The 17,200-nt window shown below is 41.0% G+C and overlaps 1 protein-coding gene across 7 annotated transcripts in view; it reads left to right on the top strand.

Annotated features, from left to right (window-relative positions):
- Nucleotides 1–17,200, top strand: part of itpr1b (inositol 1,4,5-trisphosphate receptor, type 1b) — a 492,964-nt gene that overhangs the window by 167,154 nt on the left and 308,610 nt on the right. For all 7 annotated transcript variants that reach the window (XM_041191125.1, XM_041191131.1, XM_041191128.1 and 4 more), the window contains one exon: nucleotides 11,169–11,323. In XM_041191125.1, coding sequence (XP_041047059.1) covers nucleotides 11,169–11,323 — 155 coding nt within the window. The remainder of the gene's footprint in view (nucleotides 1–11,168; nucleotides 11,324–17,200) is intronic.

Below are 17,200 nucleotides of genomic sequence, written 5' to 3'. Positions count from 1 at the left end.
GGAGAAGCTGGGTTCTCACCAAATGGAGTTGTTCTCCTTACAAAAGGGGAGATTTGTTAGAGTTCAAAATCATGAAGGGTTTTGAAAAATACAGAAGGGAAAAGGCTGGGTAGCTTGTTTTTTGGCTGGTGCTGACACAATGGGCCAAGTGGCCTCTTTCTGTGCTGTAAACACTCTATGATTCTATCTAAAATTGTTTCCAGTGAGAGAAGGCAATCAGAGGTCACAAAACCAGAGCTGAGATGAGAATTTCTTTTAATGCCCCAAGTTAATGGTGCATGTCAGGTGAGTTCTTCAAGTGACACCATGTCAATAAACTTGGTTGAGAGGGGAGGTGAAGAGTTAAATGAAGACCAGCAAAGAGAGAGTATGAGAATGGAATGACAGTCAACAGAAAAGGGAACCCAAAAATCTTCTACCAACATGTAATTAATAACTAAGTGGTGGACTAACTGGTGGAGTGGCCCTATTTGGGACAAAGGGGATGATATATGCTTAGAGAGGGAGGCCAAGGCTAGAATACCTAAGAGTTCTTTGTGTTGGTGTTTACTGAGGGTGAGAAATCTGAAGTATTGGGAGAAGCAGAGATGGTGAAAGCAATGGATAGTGTGAAAATTGGAAAGGAAGTGGTACTGTTAAAGCTGGCTATGCTTATGTCACCTGGTCCAGGTGGCTTGCATCTCAGGTTGTTAAAGGAAATGGGGTGGAGATAATGGAAGGGTTGCTTTAATCTTTCATGCATCTCCAGATGCGGGTGAGGTACCCGAGGACAGGAGTATGGCAAATGTGACATCCTTATTCAATAAGGATGTAAGGATAGGCATAGCAACTCCAGGCCAGTCAGTCTAACATCAGCGGTGGGTAAGGTTTTGGAATCCTTTATCATGGAAAGAGGCAGCAGGCACTTAGAGAGGATTGAGTTAATAAAAGAGAGCCAACACGGATTTGTAATAGGAAGATCATGTTTTACTAATGTAATTGAAATTTTTGATGAAGTAACAATGAAGGTTAATGAATGGAATGAAATGGATGTTGTTTAAATGGCTTTTAAAGCTTTTTGACAAGGTACCACATAAAAAGCTGGTTAACAATATTGAGGCTTATGGAATAGGAGTGTCAGTGTCCCATTTGATAAAAATATTGGCTTAGGGACAGAAAGCAGTGAGTCATAGTGGTTGGCTGTTTCTTGGACTGGAGGGTGGTAGACAGTGGTGTTCCCCAAGGGTTAGTGCTAGGACCTCTGCTTTTGTTGCAAGATAAATTATTAGTACCTTGTAATACAAAGTAAAATGTCAAAATTAACCAATAATACCAAACTTGGAGGTATGATAGGCAGTGAGGACTATACAAATTGCCTGTAACAGGGCATAGGCTAGCAGGATGGGCAAACAAGAAGCAGATGGAATTTACAGAGAAGTGTGAGGTGCTGCATTTTGACAGAAGGGATGGGGAGAGGCTATATAGACTTAAGTTGCACAAATAAAAAAAAAAGTACAGGGAAAGAGGGACCTGGGGGTGCATTTGCATCATTTTTAAAGGAGCAGAATATATCAAGAGAGAAGTTAGCAAAGCATATGGAGTCCTGGCCTTCATAAATAAAGGTAGTGAATACAGTAGCAGGGAAGTTATTGAGCCTTAAAGGTCTGTTTAGACCCTAACTAGAGTATCACATCCAGTTCTGGTCGCCACACTTTCGGATGGATGTGAAGTTCCTTGAGGGTGCAGAGGTGGTTTACCAGAATGTTTCCAGTGATAGCTGGTTTATAGCTGCAAGAATAGGTTGGAAAAGTTGGAGTTGTTCTCCTTGGAGATTGAGGGGGGCTAGAGGCGTGCAAGATTATGTCAGGCTTCGATAAGGTAGACAAAGAAAAGCTATTCCCATTAGCTGACAGTACATGGACTGGGGGAGTGCATGGATTTAAGATTTTAGGTAACAGATGAGAGCAGAACTATACAGAGGAATGTTTTTACACAGCAAGTGGTAATGATCTGGAACACTGCCACAAGAGTGGTGGATATAGAAACAATCAATGATTTCAAAAGGAAATTGGATGGGCACTTGAAGTAAATAAACTTGCAGTGCTACAGGGACCAAGTGGCGGAGTGGGACTGACTTGACTGCTCTGCAGGGAGCTGGCATGGACCCGATGGGCTGAATGGCCTCCTTCTGTGCTGTAAATGATTTATGATGAAGTTATTTTCTAGAATGCAGTGAGCAGTGCCTGAAATGATGGTAGAAACAGATTCAATAATGACTTTCAAAACAGAACTGAATAAAGAAATAATTGAAGAGGAAAAATTGGAGAGCTGTGAGGGAAGATAGTTCTTTCAAAGAAATGGCAAAGGCACGATGGACTGACTGGTTTCATTCTGTGCTATATGATTGTATGATTAGAAGAAATATGATCAGGTCATAGAGGACAGGATGGAGATGATAGGCAAGAAAGTCTGTGGAACTCTTCCTCAGACAGCGGCTGAGGCAGGGTCATTGAATATTTTTAAGGCTGAGTTCAATAGACAAGGGAGTCAAAAGTTGTTGGGGGTAGGAAGGAAAGAGTTGAGGCCAGAATCAGATCTGCCAAGATCTTATTGAAAGGTGGAACAGGCTTGAAGGGCCAAATGGCCTGCCCCTGCTCCTGACTCATGTTCGTATGTAATTCAAAGTTCAAACTTCTCTATCTCCCCTGCCCCCTCATTTTTCTTATTCTCTGCTCCAAGCAGAGTTGGAGAGGAGGAGAAGAAAAGTTCCAATATCCCTTCAAAAAGCAGATGTATTGATAGATAAATTCAGTGAACAGCTGGAGCCTGCAACTAATGTCCTGTTTATCGATCCTGGCTGACTTGTGGGACTTTATTGGAAAGGGGCTGCTTGACACTGCTGGATGTTTTGGTGTGGAACACAAAGGTGAATGTTACCTTGTGTTTCAGTGGGGATTTAAAGTTTGCTAACTGTTTTGTCATTTGTGCAACTTTCATTTTATTTTCCTTGTGTGAGCCTAGGCAGATGTTAAATCATAGTAAGTTTTGCAGTTGAAGAAAATACTTTCATTCCTGAATGTCCGTGTGTGCACGTGCACATTTTTCTAGCAGGAGTCACTAGGCCAAATTCAGTTTGATTTCCCCCCCTCTTCCCCAACCCCTGAGTTCCCTTGTTTGATATTAAATAAACCGGATTTTGCTTCCAATGAAATATGCAATTCCAGCAGCAGGGGGAGTATTTGTACTGTGCTGTCTTTCCCCCTCCTCCTCCTCTCTATCTTGCTAAGAAAGCTTTTTTACAGTTGCATAATGCTTGTGAATGGGCCATGTGTCTGTAATGCTTGTAACCTGTAGTTCAAACTCCTGCATATTTAACATAAGGATGATAATTCTATGTCTACAAGTTGTCTGGGGTACATTTAAAACAACTGGGTGAGACCAAATACAGAAATTAAAAATTCTTTGGCGTTTTAAAACAACTGCCTAAATATAATTTTACCATTTGGAATTGTAAACAATACCAGTTTGAGATTCACTGCTCTTAACACTGGATACCTGCCCAACCTCTGGAAGGGCGTCCAGTGCCAAGAATGGCGTGTTCCTGTATTTACTTCCTGAAGTCTTCAGAGCTGTTTTTTTAATCCAATGTGGGCACTGGTGAGCTGAGGCAAGCAAGTAATTCGAAGTATCTTTAAAATAATTCGTATAAGTTTCATTCTTGAAAATCTGCTTTCAGTCTAGAAACTAATAATTGGTAATCCTGCTGCTTGTATCCTATGCTGTACCCAAGTATAATTTGCACAACATTCCTGTCTTCTCTCATTTACATGGGCTCACTGTTCTTCAAAGCTTCAAATTTGAGATCATCCCTGTCCCCCTCCTGAACTCTCCTCCTTCAATTCCGACATCCATGTTCACCCCATCCTTTTAGCCCATTGTTGCTGATTGTGCCTCATTGCCCAAGCCTATGCCCTCGAATTCCCTTCTTTAAACCTCTCTGCCTCTTCTCCTCACTCATTTTTTTAGTGTCCTCTCTTCACTTGCATTTTTTTAAAATCCTTCTTATATACAAATTCTTCGACCAAGTGTTTGCTTCCCCTACAAACATCTCTTTTGACTCGGTATCCATTTCGCCTTGCATCTTATGTAGTACCTTGGGATGATAATCTAGAGGATGACTGATTTATGGGCAATGACCTAGTATCTCAAGGTGGAAGCAATCTTTATCATACAAGTCATTAGATCTGTCCTGGCAAGTTTCACTTTATGCATAATTAAGCAAGGCATTTTAGTATATGACCTTGCACTGTTTACCAAGCTGAACATTGAGTTTGATTTGATTTTTGTTGCCTTCCTCTTATCTTCGTAAAGCCTAATGTGTTCTTAAAAACCACCAAATTCTATTCTTCCAGTAGAAATTGCTTAGAGTTTAAATAGCTAAGTAATAACAACAATAAATGAACCAGCTCCACGTGCAACCGACTGCCCTCTGCCATTTCTGCCACCTTCAGCGTGATGCTACCATCAAACACATCTTCCCCTCCCATCCCCTCCCCTTTCAGTGTTCCAAAGGGACCATTCCTTCCATGACATCCTGGTCTACTCCCCTGTCACACCCAACACACCTCTCTTCTCACAGCACCTTCTTGGGAAAGGGATGCGACGCAATGCCTGTCCCTTTTACCTCTTCCCTTCCCATTGTCCAAGGCCCCAAACACAAACACAGTGTGTCAGTGGTGGAAGAAGTGAATGTTTGTGGATGCGGTGCTTTACTATACAGTATTTTCTGCTCACGATGCAGTCTCCTTCATGTTGGGGAGACCAAACTCTGACTGATTGCTTTGTGGAACACTTGAGTCTGCATATATGACCCTAAGCTTCCAGTTGCACGTCATATTAATTTTTCAGCCCACTCCCACTCTGACCTCTTTGCCCTTGGCCTCCTATGCTATTCTAATTAAGCTTACAATAGAAGAACAGCACCTTATTTTATGAAGAAGCATTTTACAAACTTTTGAACACAACATAAACAATTTCAGATTGTAGTCAACACTCTTAATGTATTCCAACAGTACTTGTTGGGAATAATTTTGCAATTCCCATTTACACCATCTCTAGATCCACTTTCTGTTTCTTTACTTGTTGCATTATTATTCTCTTTTTGTCTTGCACCATCATCCCTTTTGCCATTTAATTTCCTGCCTTCCACCCTTTTTTTTGTTCTTTCCTCCCCTTTCCTAGTCTGTACTTGTTTGAAACCTATTATAGCTCTTCACTTTTTCCAGGTTATATTGAAAGGTCATCAACCTCAAACATTAACTCTCTCTACAAAGGCTGCTTGGCCCACTAAGCGTTTCTAGCATTTTTTGCTTTTCTTTTTGATTGCAGTATTTTGCTTTTGAATAATTTATTATCATTGTGTTGAATGTTTAAGGGAAGTTTGCAGTTATCAAACATGATAAAATGCCTAACAAAACAAATACTGTTTGTTTGTTGTCATGTCAGATGCATATCTAATCAAACTCCTGCCAGACCTTAACCAAGCTATCATCAGCCCATCGTATGACTGCCTGTGTAAAAGTAAAAGCCCTGGATTAAATAAAGAACTTGTTGAACTGAAATAAGTTGACATTTGGCACATGCAGAATGTGGCATTATTGACCTTAGTACCCCTGGTTTATGTGTAAGGCTGAACAGTAACTCACCTCCTGACTCCCCAAACCCTGTCCACCATCTACAAGGCCCAAGTCTGTGATGGGATACTCTCCACTTGCCTGGATGAGTGCGGTTCCCACAATATCCAAGGAGCTTGACACCATCCAGGATAAAGCAGCTTCTTGATTGGCACCATGTCCACAAACATTCACTCCCACCACCACCAACGCAGTGTGTACCAACTACAAGATGCACGGTGGGAATTCACCAGAGCTCCTTAGACAGCACCTTCCAACTACTATCTAGAAGGACAAGGGCAGCAGATAAATGGGAACACCACCATCTGGAAGTTCCCCTCCAAGCCACTACCATCCTGACTTGGAAATATATTGCTGTCCCTTCACTATTGCTGGGTGAAAATCCTGGAACTCCCTCACTAACAGCACTGTGGGTGTGCCTACATCACATGGGCTGCAGCAGTTCAAGAAGGCAGCTCACCATCACCTTCTCAAGGGCAACTAGGAATGGGTAATAAATGCTGGCCTAGCCAGTGAAGCCCACATCCTGTGAATGAATTAAAAAAATTGAATGTTAACTTTGAACAAAGCACAAAGTATCTCCAATAATATTGGATTCAGGCCTTCCTCATTGTTGGGAAGATGCATTGAAATTCTGATTAGTCCATCACAACTTCACCACCTCGAGTGAACTTGCTACAGCCGTTGCTTCTCGGAACAGTTTGGTGCGACTGTTGAGGATAATGTTTTCAAGGATAAATTAAGAAATTGAATGGGTAGAAATTAGGAGCGGGAGCAGTCTTCCCAGCAGAGCTGTGCCCTTGAATAACGGAGTGCAGATAGTTGCAGAGATGGCTATGTTCTGATGAACTTGGAAATTCCCCCCTGAATACCTAAGGCAATTAAGCAAGCCCTAGGAGATATTTATACACAGTAAATAAGGGCTTCTCTCTTTTCCTCCATATCCTTGAGAATTTTAATCTTTTCCTACTCTCCAATGTTTTTCCCTTCCTGAAATGTACTAGGTCAGGATTGATTTACAATGATAATTTTGGATCAAGGTTGGAAGCTAGAATTATAAACCAGTTATAAATGGCAGCACCCGTGAAAGAGTCTATGCATCTCGTGTCTGTCCTAACTCGCATTAGAGCTATTGACTGTAATCCCGCTTCATGCTTGTCCTTCAGAGTTTTTAATATTTTTGAAGTTTTGACTTAATTCTTTAAGTGCATGGTTGACTCACCTTTATAAGTTAATTCTGGTAATGTGTAACCCATATTCTAATAACTGAATTGAAATGATTTCTTCTGGCTTTTCCAGCACTTTATGCTTCCAGTATTAACCCCAAATCTATAATTTCTTTTCACAATCTACCGTTTTAAAGTTTTGAACACTTCCATTTGGATTCCCTTCTTAATGTGCATAATAAATACTATCCCTAGTTTTTTGAATTCCCTGATTGTATCTATATATCGTTTCATCCCAGGCATAGCTATTTTAGTCCAATTTTAAAAGGGTGCAGAAACAGAGACATCTGGTGTTTCATGTATGCAAATCACATGAAGGTGGCAGCTAGGGTAAATTGAGGAGGCTGTTTTTTTTTATAATAAAGCATTTGGAGCCCTTGGTTTATAAACAGGGTAATAGAGTACAAGACCAAGAAAGCTAACCAAACATTTAGAAAACTCAGGCTAGGAAGCAGTTTGATTATTGTGTTCAATGCTGGGCAGACAACTGAAAAAGGATGTCAAGGCCTTGGAGCGAGCGTGCGAAGCATAGATTTATTAGAACCCTACAAAGGTCGAGGAGTTTTGGGGATTAGAGATGCTGGAATTGTGCTCCTTTTGAGCAGTGAAGGTTGAGAAGAGAATTAACAGACATGTTCAGAATTATTGGGGATATTAATAGAGGAGAATGGGAGAAACTGTTTCCACTGGCCAGAGGGCTGATGAGCAGAGGTCACCGATTTTAAAAAGAATCAGCAAAAGAACCTGGAGGCGGATAATTGTTATGATCTTATGCAGCAAATTGTGCTGTGGAACGCACTGTCTGAAAGGGTTTCAGTATTGAGATTCAGGAGTAACTTTCAAAAGGAAATTGGACCTTTGCTTAAAAAGGAAACATTTGCAGGGTTGTGTGAACAGAAGGATGAACTGGATGACTTTTTCAGAGAGCCAGCACAAGTGTGTTGGGCTGAATGTCCTACTGTGTTGTATGATTCTATGGGGAGGAGCTTTATAGTCCAGTCCCCTGTAGCTGGGTTTGAAGTGGGAGGGCTTGCAAAATGCAACGCGTGGGCCTGCCTGCTACCTCCTCGCCTGCCCTAATCATTTGTCTCCCATTTTACAGGGAGGGCGGTGAATGTATTGGGCAGCCAAATCCATCCTTGGGTCTATTAAGGCCCTTAAGTGGCCAATTAATGGCCACTCACATGCCTCATCCCAGTCTTGTTGCTATTGTACCCACTGCATGGGGGGGCCCATGCCAGGTGGTTATCCTGGGAGCTTTTACTGTGCAAGCTGGTTTTGGTCAAGGGGGTGGGTGTGATGTCCGTTTCTGGGGATCCCCAGTTCCCATTGGAGGTAGTCTGACATGGGCTTTACCCACTTTTTTTAATTCTTACCCCCCACCACCATCCCAATCAGCCTCAAACCCAGCATGGCCCCCACCCAACCCCTTGGGTGGGCCTTCCAGCCAGGCCCCATTCTTACCATGGACTTTGCTGAAGTCTGGCCTCCATTAGCTCCTCATCTTTGGGGACTGGCTATAGTCCCAACAGTGGCCACTGCTTGAACCTGGCACTGCTGGGGCTACAGAGCTGTCAGCAAATTGGATTGGCTGGCAGCCCTCCAAGCCTGGGCGATCTCCTACATGGGGTGGAAGTCTTCCCCTTCGCCAATTAACACCCCGCTGAGCATTAAATGGCTGCAGGGCAGCTGGTGGCAACAGGGATGTGTTCCCTGTCAACTCTTGGATTGGGAAACCCTGTCATCTGAAACATCCTGCCCGTGATTTTTTTTAAAACATCCTTTCTAGAGTGAGTTGACTAAAATGGCACATCATTCTCCAGCTATATCCTGACTAATGCCTTGTACAAATTCATCATGCCTTGCTTTCTACTGTATTCAATACAACTATATTTAAAACTTATGCAATAAACTACTTTTTTAATTTTAAAAAAATGGTGTATCTGCACTGTTGAATCTGTGTTCCCCACTTTCTTCAGAATTTTACTACTGGTTGGGGGGGGGGGGGTATTTTTCTATTCTTCATTTCAATATATAGTATAAATATGATAATTTGCGAATTCATTTACAATTTTCCTCTCCTTCACTGTTTTGAAATTGTTTTCCTTCTTGGGCCTAGTGGGATGCCCTTCCCGTTGGACGAGTCTATCTATTACAAGATGTCCAGAAGCTATTCTGGCTGCCTGACTTCTGAATATTTTTCACTGTTTACTCAAAACAGACTGACTTGACTTCTCCCTCCGCCTCCCTATCTCTCCATGCTTTGGCTGAAATTGCAATTGCTTCATCCAACGAGCCACAGACTTCACCAAAGTTTTTGTTAGCTCAAGGTGATAAACCTCGATGTTGGTTTGTCATATTTCAGTTACTGTTATCAGTCTTCCATTGGTGCTTGTTTTGGTTTGGAGAAGTAAGTATTCAGTAATAAAATTGAGGGGGCTTCAATTTAATCAAAGCTACAGTGAAATCTGCCATAAATGTTTGTTTAATTTTTCACTTTTTTTCCTTAAATTTTAACGCATAACAAAATGGAAATTTTCCAAAAAGCTTCCATACAGAATATAGATTTTCACGTTTTAAAGTTGAATTTATATTTCAAACTTTGGTCAATTTTTCAGAAGCCTTGTCGTTGCTGCTTCTGATTTACCATATTGTAAGGCAATTTTGCTTGCAGGACATAGAAACTTATTTTGATTATTGTAATGGGTCTGAAGGAGTAACTATTCCTTAAGTAACGCGATTCCTGTTTTTCCTGATTTAAGCCTTCTCCTTTTAAGTCCTTCTCATCCCTCAGTTATTGTAAATCTCCAGCAAAAGGTTCCTCTGTAATGACGGATGGAAGCAGTCTATTTTCATATGCAGCAAGTCCTGGACAACATACAGGCTTGGGCTGATAGTGGCAAGTAACATTCACGCCACACAAGCGCCAGGCAGTGTGACCAACAAGAGAGAGTCCAACTATCACCCCTTGACATTCAATGGCATGACATCACTGAATCCCCCACTATCAACATCCTGAAGGTTACCATTGACCAGAAACTGAACTGGACTTGTCATTTAAATACTGTGGCTACAAGAGCAGGCCAGAGGCTGAGAATTCTGTGGTGAGTAACTCGCATTCTGGCTTCCCAAAGCCTGTCCACCATCTACAAGGCACAGTTCAGGAGTGTGATGGAATGCTCCCCACTTTCCTGGATGAATGCAGCCCCCATAACACTCAAGAAGCTTGACACCACCCAGGACAAAACAGCTCACTTGATTGGCACTCATTCACTATCTTAAACATTAACTCCCTCCACCACTGATGTACAGTGGCCAGCAGCTGGTACCATCTACAAGATGCACTGCAGTTACTCAGCAATGTTCCTTCGACAACACCTTCCAAACCTGCAATCTCTACCACCTAAAAAGACAAGTGCACCGGATGCATGGGGCTACCACCACCTCCTTCTGTCTGGCTCCAAAAAAAAAGTCCTTCTTTCTTTATGCATATCAGAATAGGATTTTGTTTTATATAGCTCGCTTTGCAGTCACCAACCCTCTGCACCATACTGCTCTGCGGGAACACACGGAGGCTCCCTAGACAGCACCTTTTAAACCCATGACTGCTACCATCCAGAAGGACAAGGGCAGCAGAACCATGGGAACGCCACCACCTGGAAGTTCCACTCCAAGCCACACACCATTCTGACTTGGAACTATATTGCCATTCCTTCACTGGCTCAAAATCCTGGAATTCCCCCCTAACAGCACTGTGGATGTGCCTACATCACATGGACTGCAGCAGTTCAAGGCGGCAGCTCACCACCATCTCCTCAAGGGCAATTAGGGATGCGCAGTGAATGCTGGCCTAGCCAGCGATGCCCACATCTTGTGAATGAATTTTTAGAAAGTCAGTTTGGAATTCATATCACCCCCATTGTGTTTGAAAAAATATTTTGTTGGAGTCAACATTCCTTTGTTGATGTCTCCTTCAGTATATGCTGTGAATTTTGCCTGTGGAAAGAATGAAACTGCAAATGAAAGTGGGATGTTTGAGTGGGGATTTTAGTGCCAGGAAAATTACACTACTTAAGGCTTCAAGGATTTTGAGTGAACCCAGTTCCTGCTATGAGTGAGTAACTTTATGAAACTTGGATTATGTTGAAGATAATGGGCGAGCAGACATCATCAATTATTTTCATCTGCATCTTTAAATTCCATTTAGTGCTCTGTTCTCTGCTAAATCTCTGTCTGAAAATGTTAAGACCTTGTATGTTGTCTCCATTAGATGGACTCTGATCAGGAAGCCTTGAGAAACCGAATACGCACTCTCCAGGAGAAGGTGATGTACACACTGGTGTCAGTGCCAGAAGGGAATCATATCTCCTCCATCTTTGAGCTAGATACAACTACCCTTCAAAGAGGGGACTCTCTTGTTCCAAGGTATGATCGATTAATGCATTTGGGCAAATTCAAATGTAAATTTATACAAATTAGACATTCATGAAACAGCTGCTCAATGTTCACAACATTATGCACGCTTTCACAAAAAATTAAAATTAAAAATTTAAAATTATGGCACTGGTGTTTTAAGAATATTTTTGAAATTATGTCAAGCTCTGAAACTTTGGAATTTTCTTTTGATCTCCTAAAATTCCCTGCATTTTATAACCAAAAGGGGCATTTTCACTCGATGGAGAATTTTTTCAAAGCAGACAATAATCAGAATCTTGTTGCAACTTACATCCAAATTGCCCGACCAAGTAAGTCAAAAGAAAGAAAGAGTTGCATTTACATAGTGCCTATGGTGCCAGAAAAGATAAGCCCAGGAACTAGAGGCCAGTCAGCGAAACTTTGGTGGTGGGGAAACTTCTGGAAACAATAATTTGGGCGAAAGTTAATAGTCACGTGGCAATTGCAGGTTACTTAAGGAAAGCAGCATGGATTTCGTAAGGAAAAATTGTGTGTAACCAACTTACTGGAGTTTTTTCAAAAGGTGGCAGAGAGGGTTGATGAGGGTGATGCTGTTGACGTGGTGTACATGGACTTCCAAAAGGCATTTGATATAGTACTGCACAACAGACTTGAGAAAAGTTATAACGCATGAAATAAACGGGACAGGAGCAATATGGATACAAAGTTGGCTGAGTGAAGTGTAGTGGAGTTCTCCAGCAGTCAGTGTTGGGACCTTTGCTTTTCCAGATGTACATTAATGACCTAGACCTTGGTGAACAGGGCACAATTTCAACATTTGCTGATGATGCGTAACTTGGAAGCATTGTAAGCTGTGAGGAGAATAGTGTAGAAATTCAGAAGGATATAGACAAGTTGGGGGAATGGCTGGACAGATGGCAGATGAGGTTCAATGTGGAGAAATGTGAAGTGATTTATTTTGGTAGAAAGAACACAGACTCGAGATGAAATAAAGGGGACAACTCTAAAGGGAATGTGGGAGCAGATGGACCTGGGTGTATAGGTGCATAATTCATTGAAGGTGGCAGGACCGGTTGAGAGCACAGTTAATAAAGCATAGAGTATCCGAGGCTTTATTAATAGGAGCATAGCATACGAGAGCAAGGAGGTTTTGTTGAACTTGTATAAGAATCAAAATTACGAGGGGTCTGGATAGAGTTGATAGGGAGAAACTGTTCTCACTCATGAAAGAATCAATGTTGAGAGGGCTCTGATTTAAAGTGATTTGCAAAAGAAGCAAAAGCGATATGAGAAAAAAACTTTTCCATGCAGCGATTGACTAAGGTCTGGAATGCACTGCCTGAGATTATGGTGGTGGCAGGTTCAATTGAGGCACTCGAAAGGGAATTAGACTGTTTTCTAAAAGGAAGAATGTGCAGGTTTATGGGGAGAAGGTGGAGAATGGCACTAAGTAAATTTCTCATTCAGAGAGCCAGTGCAGAATCAAAGGGCCCCCTTCTGCGCTGTAAAAAACCTGTGATTCTGTGATGTGTGATTACAACCTCGGGCCTCCGCAATGCACTTTACAGCTAGTTGATGCACTTTTGTAATATAGTCACTGTTTTTGAAAATGTGGCAGCCAATTTGCACACAGCAAGGTCCCAAGATATATGAGAAGTTGATATTGGCCAGGGCACGAGGAAGAACTAACCTCCTGCTCAAGAGGCCATTCAGGGCATCAGTTTAACATGTCATTCGAAAGATGTCACCTCTGCAGCGTCGGACGTATTGAAGTCTCGGGAGTGAGATTTGAACACCCATTTTTTAAATTTATCAATGCTATATGGGCATTGTTGACAAGGCCAGCATTTATTTCCAATCCTTAATTGCCCTCGAAGGTGGTGAATACAACTGAGCGACTTGCTGTAATATAAACAAAGTGCTGGAACTACTTAGCAGTTCTGGCAGCATCTATGGAGAGAGAAAGAGCTAGTGTGTCAGGTTGTGACTGTTGAGTGACTTCCTTGGCCATTTCAGAGGACATTTAAGAATCAATCACATTACTGTTGGTCTCGAGTTGCACACAGGCCAGCTAAGGATGGCAGATTTCCTTCCCTAAAGGGCATTAATGGACCAAGTGGCTTTTTACAGCAATCTGGTGGTTTCATTGTTATTATTACTGATAACTAGCCTTTTATTGTGGATTTTATTAATTATTATTATCAATTGAATTAAATTCCCTTGTAGCTGTGGTGGGAATTGAACAGATAAATTTATATAATTAGTTCAGGCCTCTGGATTACTAATATATTACTAATACTACTATAACATTGGACTGACCAACTGAAATAAAACTGCTACCAATATTGATACTAATGAGAACTAAGAATCATCTGGCACCTTCTGTTTGGAATATGATGGATACCCAACTTGGGAAAAATGCACTGTCTGGGTTCTAGTTTAGAATTTTTGTTTATTTTTCACCTATTGTTGACAGTCACGAGGCAAGAACATGTCCAGCTGCTGCCCAATAATAATTTTCTAACTGCTAACCTATTTTCATATGCCGTTGATTATATAGGGACAAAGAGTCCCAACAGTCAGTATATATTTGACTCAGTACGTGATTAAAATTAAGTATGAAGGTTGTTCTGAACTCATTTGCAGTTCAGTAGGTCAGTCATATGGAGAGTTAAAATTTTATAAATGTGGTCTTTGTTCGTGGTATCCAAGTTCAAGTTTACCTTGGAACTCTTAACCCATTGATGTCCAAAATAAATCACAGACTGGTCACTAGGTGTGGCTGCGGTGACACAGCACTAATTTCAACCAGGAAACAACTTGCATTCTCTCACACAGTAATACAAGTAATACAAGTAAATGAACTCAGTGTGCATATTTACTTAATGAACATTCTAGCACCATTCATTAAGCAAGGATGTAATTCACGCTGAACAATCAAAAATACATTCATGCTTGTTTTAATGAACTCATAGAAAGTTGCATGGGGAAAAGTTTATTTCACCTCCCCCACCCCCTCCCCCAAAGACAGTTTCATGGTGCATCTTGTCCAACAGGATGTCTTTGTGCATCAACCTAAACAGCAAATTCCAGCAGATTATTTCATCATGGAAGGCATCGTAGTCAAGCTCAATTCAGTTCTCACCCAGAAGCCATGAACATGCACTTTCCAATACAATCACTAAGTGTTATGCCACAGGTTAGCAAGGTCATTTAAAAAAAATAGCAAACCTAGAGGGATAGAATTGAAAGTAGGCAATTTATGCCAAAATCTGAATCGAACCTTGTTAGATCACGATTTGAGTACCTCATGCAGTTCTGGTTGCCATATTATAAAAAAGGTATTGAGGCACTGGAAAGGGTGCAGGAAAGATTTAGAAGGATAATAACCAGAAATTTGTGGTATACATAATCAAGAAATGATGGACAGGCTGGATCTCTCTTTTGAAAAAAGAAGGCTTGAGGGGTGATCTAATGGAGGCCTTGAAAATTGAAAGGTTTTGTTGAGTGGATACAGAGAGAATGTTTCATCTTATGGAAAGGAGAATAACCAGAGGCCATCAATATAAGGCAGTCACCAAGAAATCCAATAGGGAATTCAGAAGCAACTTCTTTACCCAAAGAGTGATGAGAATGTGGAACTTGCTATCTCAGGGACTGATTGAAGTGACCAGTATAGATGCATTTAAGTGGCATCTATACATCTGTATGAGCGAGAAGTGTGTGTATATCAAACAGGAGAGTTCATCCTCAGTTTAACATTATCTCTCATCTTTAGGAGTTTAAAGCAGAAACCCATCTGCCCTCCTGGGGATGTAAATACCCTCTGGCACTATTTGAACAGGTCTTTGATGTGCCTTTGCTGCCCTGGACAATACTTATCCCTTGATCCATATGACCAAAAACAGACCAGCTGTTGTTTGAGACTTTGCTGTGCATAAGTTTGCTTCCACATTTCCTATATCACAATAGTGACTGCACTTCAGAAGTATTTTATTGGCTTTGAAGAACATTTGGACATCCCGAGGACATGAAAGATTTTTTTTTCGTTCATGGAATGTGGGCGTCATTGGCTCAGCCAGCATTTATTGCCCATCTCTGATTGCCCTTGTTTAGAGGGTACTTAAGAGTCAACCACATTGCCATCCTTACGTGGTCTGGCCTACATGGCCCACAGCAGAGTTCCTTCTCTAATGGACATTGGTGAACCAGATGGGTTTTTTTATGACAATCGGTCATCATTAGACTTTTAATTCCAGATTTTTATTGGATTCAAATTCCACCAGGACCCCCAGTGCATCACCCCTGAGTTTCCAGATTACCAGACCAGTGACAATACCACTACACCACCGCCTCCCCTTCTATATAAATATGTTTTCTCTTTCTTTACATAACTTATAGCAGTTAGTCAAGAGCTTTATATTATGTTTATCAACTGCCAACCACATGTCTCATTACTATCACAAATCTTAATAAACAAACCACCTTTTAATAAATAGAATGACATTAAATAACTGTTGCAGAAACTATTAGAAAGAGAACTTCATGCAGATATGAACTTTAAAATAAACTTTCTCCCTGCATTGGGCAATTGGAATATCCAATGAGAAGTGCATTGAAAATACATTTGAAAGTTTTATTGGACCAAGTTTATGAGAAATCATCTATTTTGGCAAATGTACACAAATTGTCACGAGTTGTACATTTTGAAGTTCAGACCAGTGTTTTTGCTCAATGGTAGTTCTCAAAGTGCCAAGCTTTGTAGTTGAACCTAGATTGTAGATTGACTGACTGCAATTTTGTAACAAATTATGGCTGGATGGGGCGTGTGAAATTTATTCGCTCTAGTTCATTGTAATATTTGTTGTCAGCTTGCCTCCACTAAAAATGCCTAAATAGCCAAGTGGTTATGGTACTGGGTTTGTAACCCCAAGATCAAGAGTTCAAATCTCACAATGGCAAAACTATGAAACAATGTAACTTCATCTGAAACAGATGGAAACGGGTTTGTACTCGAAAGAGTTACATTCAAACATTTCTCTTCCATCAACTAACACTGATTGACATGTTAAACATCCATGAAGTCATAAGCATCAAGTCTCTCTCTTGGTATGCAGACAAATCTTCAAAGTCCCCCTTTCCAAATTCTATGCCCCAGGCCTAGACCCAATTGTATTCCTTGGGTTAGTGTGAGACCAGTCTAGTAAGAAGCAATCGGCCCACATACAATCATTACCCAGTACACTCATTCCTTTTACCCAGTAGTTATTGTTGGTGTGGCTTACAGTGGCACCATTTTAACCACATGCACTACTTTCGTAGGAAACACCTTAGCTAACAGTTGCACTATACGGTTACCTATACTTTGTGTACATTTACTTCGCAAACATTTAACATTCAGTAACTAAAGGAAGACGCTTCCTAAAAATTATTCTCTCTCTGATTTTCATCTTGCCAATAAATCTGTGCACAAAGTTGAAGTGCATGTGAGTATTGAGATCATGTGACCAACAACAGTATTTTTTAAATCTATGAATGAGTGCAGCTGATCAGACATGAACTCCTAAACCACTCCATATGGCTAGTCATTAACATAGTGGACAAGACTGCTGCACGTAAGAAATGGCATATCCATTGGTGGTATCGTGCTCATACTCCTGCAAGCTAAACCACTTAATGGATGCAAGTTTGCTTTGTGCTCAGATCTTCTGTGCAATGATTTCACAAATTTAATATCCCTTTCTACAGATCAAACCAGCATTTTGAGTGTTTTGTGAGTTTTTTTTTAAACTGTTGAAAGAATCTTATTATGCTAGAGATTTGCACACTGCTTACTCTCCAGTTTGAGAAATTCCCGTTCAATACATGAAATCGCTTGGTCAACAA

Source organism: Carcharodon carcharias, chromosome 7, assembly GCF_017639515.1.
Source record: "Carcharodon carcharias isolate sCarCar2 chromosome 7, sCarCar2.pri, whole genome shotgun sequence".
In the NCBI taxonomy this organism is placed as follows: domain Eukaryota; kingdom Metazoa; phylum Chordata; class Chondrichthyes; order Lamniformes; family Lamnidae; genus Carcharodon; species Carcharodon carcharias.
This window is presented reverse-complemented; position numbering and strand designations above follow the sequence as displayed.